At 37.9% G+C, this 4,304-nt stretch overlaps 1 protein-coding gene across 1 annotated transcript; it reads left to right on the forward strand.

The window, feature by feature from the left end:
* Positions 1-1,847: 1,847 nt before the first annotated feature.
* On the forward strand, positions 1,848-3,306 carry LOC111325462 (histamine H2 receptor-like). Its single transcript, XM_022929273.2, has one exon. The coding sequence runs from the start codon at positions 1,848-1,850 to the stop codon at positions 2,796-2,798; it is 951 nt and encodes a 316-aa protein (XP_022785008.1). The 3' UTR covers positions 2,799-3,306.
* Positions 3,307-4,304: the final 998 nt, after the last annotated feature.

Here is a 4,304-nt window from a genome sequence, read left to right on the forward strand (position 1 = left end):
TAAAAACCTTTTTTCGGCAGCGTCACGTTCTTTTCGAAAAGAATCTTATAAGAGCTAGGAAGGGAGACAGAGAGCAAGGAGAAATGCCATATTGTTTTTGTCGGTGGTCGTTCCTGCCAATTAGCGTCATATTTCATCGAAAGCGTTTTCGACATGTATGAAATTTAATCCATGCAATTCGTGTTCCTGTTTGAAAAACGAGCTAAAAGCAAAAGGGTAACACTTGTTAAAAATGCAAATTCTCAGACATTAAGTTAGGAAGAAATGTTGAATTTTAGACTTGTTTGTACTTCGATACCTCTTTACGTTTGAAATCCTTTATGCATTCACTGCTTTGTCTCTATACAGGAAGAAACGCAGGTGTATGATAATTATCTTTTATGTCTTTACAAACGAACAATACGTATTTAGATTTTTCTCAGTCCATCGAGTGCGTCTATAAATTATATATGCGGACAGGATAGTCCAAGAGATGTTCTCATCGAATTAGCTGGGTTCTACAGTCCTCCTGTGGCTATAAAATGTATGGAAAATACAACTTAGTTTTGTTCTATAATAATATCGGCAATTAAATATTATGGTGGATTATTTACACGAGGTCTAACCTGAACCACGGTTTTACGCAATCATTTTGCCGTAGGCTTTTTCTATAAGAGGGTTGATTTAATTTCATAAATGTCCTTCCACTGTTAGCTTTGGGCCCTCTTAATGCTGTTCACAAGAATAAATGCTCAGATAAAAGGTTCAGCTAAATTGAAGGGTTGTCAGTTGAGGACGCAGTTTTGTTAAACAACGGCTAAGCCTTGTTTGAATAATTAGGGCATTTAGGAAGAGTCGCATCGGTGCCTTCTGAAGCTAAAATGATAATGAGTTGTTCTAAAATTCTAGAACGGCTGATAAAATAATCTTAATCAAACAGTGTTTACTGTTCAGTGCCCGAAGGACTTCAGAACGTTCTAGGTACAACTTCTAACGAGTCAGGAAAGTCCTCTATTAAGGATTTACTTGCTAGTATATGCCTGCGGAATTGGAAGATTTAGTGCAAATTATCTACCTGTAAATTTTAGAAATAATTACTAAAAACAAAACAAATTTTGACAGACAGGTTTTAATTTAGATATTATTGGTGAGTCCCAAGTTGTTTAATTTGTTTTCGTCGCTTTACTTTTCTTACACTTCCTTTGTCAAATACTTGTGTGACTTCTGATGGGCCTACTTCCGCGATCTTTATAAACTGAGAAAACAACTTTCACAGCCAGGAAAAAGGTGAGAGCTAAAAATGTAAATATAACAGATCTACCAGCATTTATACTTAAACTGCTTCAGTATTCGCTGCCACATAAAATGCGATAACAATTAAATATGGAAGGAGAGTCGGGTTGATTGATTATCTCCAGCTTCGTTGTTATCGAAGGAGAACTAGAAAATTTTGGTCGACGTTCAATCCATCCATCCTCTGTGGCGACGTGAACTGAAGCTAAAGAGAGAATAACTGTTATGATACTGAAATAAATTATAATTGTATTTAATACAAGTAGCAGTCTCGTAAGAGATAGTAAGCTTGATTTACGTTCGTAAAAGATTGTTTGTTTTCAGTCTCCTTTGCGAATAACAAAATTGAATGATTGTTTATTTTTGCTTTTGATGAAGATTTCTTCCCAACGAAATACGTTTAATTCTTCCCGTTATTATTAGAAAAACGCGTTGGAAAAGTTTTGTATGGCATCGGCTCCTTTCGAAGCACCGAATATTGTTGGAAAGGGCTTGAAGATAAATACTGACCTTCATTGACACTAACATCAACTCTCGCCATAACTCTGTTCAACTTCGACAGACATCTTTGAAATATGACAACTTTAAACAACATGACAGAAGATTTAGGGAGCCAAGGCACAACTCCAGAGTCTCCATTCTGCATGTCAGATCCAAAGTGGCAAAACCTGAAGATTTTTCTTATAGCACTTAATATCCCTCTCTCCATCACGGCGTTTTTGGGCAATATCCTGGTTATTACTGTTCTTTGGAAAGTCCGCAGTGCGATGTCTATCCATCTCCCCTCAAAGCTTCTGTACGGTTGCCTTGTGTTTACTGATTTGTGCACGGGTCTTATTACACAGCCTCTGTTAGTTTCCTTCGTACTCTCGCCTAAACATTCCAAACGTTGTCTCCACCTACGAATCCCTTATTTTCTCATGAGTTCAACTTTATCAGGAATCTCGGTGCTAACACTGACTGCCATCAGTGTAGACAGATATTTGGCTTTGTTACTTGGGCTGAGATATAGACACATGGTCACCCCAACAAGAATACGGACTGTTCTAACTGTCTTTACGCTCTATAGCGTTAGTGGTTCAATGTCGTGGCTATACAACCCTCGCGTTGCCACAGCCATGATCGCGGTAACATTACTGTTGTGCCTTTTGACAGCAAGTTTCTGTTACTTGAGAATTTATCTAACACTACGCGACCACCAAATTCAACTTCAAAAGCGTGTCTTCCAGCCACGTGTACAAGAATTCCACATGAATATATCTCGGTACAGAAGAACAGTGACTAGCGCGGTATGGGTACAGTTCGCATTACTTTTGTGCTATCTTCCATTTTCTACAGTCATAGCGCTACGTGCTGTCACTGATGGTAGTAACAGCTCTCATACATCGGCGATTAATCTGGCATGGTACACCACAGGAGTTCTGTTTTTGTCCAACTCATCTATAAACCCGCTTCTTTACTGCTGGAGGATTAAAGAAGTGAGACAGGGAGTCAAGAACATAATCAGTCAACTTTGTTGTTTCTGAGATTAAAGGAGATAGTTTCCTCAGTTCTAGGCAACTGCAGAACTACTGACTCTCATTACGAAGTAGTGGTTCAAATCTCAGTGGGCCGAAAGGAAACGAAGCCAAAAAAAGAAAGTATTGGTGTCACATTTTTTAAGATAACTTAATTTTCAGAACCAGTTTTTTTCAATCTTAATCATGCATCGAACTCCTCTCGTATAAAGTCGTTTTCGTAGTCATGAATAATTCTCATTTAGTGAACAAGTGGAACTCCTTTTTCAGCACATAAGGCGCAGTAGCAATAAAATAGGGAAGGATAGCCGAGTATTTAGTCTCCAACTTCGCTGTTATCGAAGGGGAACTGAAAGTGTTGTGTAACTTTCTATCAATCCATCCCTTGTAACGACGTGATCTGAAGCTGAAAAAAGGAAAACTTTTTATCTTAGAATAACCTAATATATTTAATATACGTTGCAGTCCTGTAAGAGTGACCAAGCTTGATTTACGCTCGTAAAAGGTTGTTTGTTTTCACCGGCTTCAGTGCGAAAAAATGTAAACACATCGCCCCATTTTTATGACAACTCATCGTCCAGAACCATTTTTTTCAAAACGTTAACATCACTTCTAAGTATGGCTCAAACTCCTCTGGTATAATGTATCCTTCGTAGTCATGAATGAGGCTCATTTACGTGATGAAAATATATCGACCTTGCTTGTGTCAATGAAGACCAGCTAAGCTTGGTATAGCAATATGGGGAAGTCAACACAGGAAAGCCGCAGAAACATACGATAAGTTGTCTCTGTCAAGCGTTCACTTTATTAAGTCTCTGTAGGACTTTCCTCAAAGCTCCTATCTCTGAATTAATTACAGGTAAAGTTACAGAATCTCACAACACTGAAATTATTAAACTTGTTCTTAAAAAGCATTTTCAGTTGGCCTCAATTTCCTTATTCTTGGTTTCTCTAAGTCTGGTAGCTATAACTGCCACATCGAAATTGATATCACCTTCTAATGTTCTAAGCGGGGTCAGTTTCGTCGAAGCAGATGTGTTATTAACCCCTATTTCAAAGTTTTCAACTTTCACTGTAGCTTACCGCCTTAGAACTGATCGAGCCAAGGCCTGTCGAAACTCTGGTATTCTAAATGCATATACAATTGGATTTACAACTGCATTGGAATCATTGACAAAATTAATAGCCACCAAATATCTCCACGGTATGTTCAGATCAGTGAGAACTACAAAACTGTTTGAAGCTATGTATGGAAGCCAACAAAACAAGGCAAGAAGAGAAACAAACAGCAAAGTCTTTGTCAATCGTTTATTTTGTAAGTCCCTATTTTGATGTTGTGTTCCAGCGACTGTTCCGAGTCGAAAGTTTCTCCATATAGAAGTGTTACAACCACATATGATAGCAGTTGATATCGAACCCAAAGACAACAAATAATAAAAATAATACATATGATGCACGATCCTTGCAGCAGATAGCGCTATTTAAGCAATAGCGAAAATCAGACCTGAAAAAAAT

Source organism: Stylophora pistillata, chromosome 10 (genome assembly GCF_964205215.1).
Source record: "Stylophora pistillata chromosome 10, jaStyPist1.2, whole genome shotgun sequence".
In the NCBI taxonomy this organism is placed as follows: Eukaryota; Metazoa; Cnidaria; class Anthozoa; order Scleractinia; family Pocilloporidae; genus Stylophora; species Stylophora pistillata.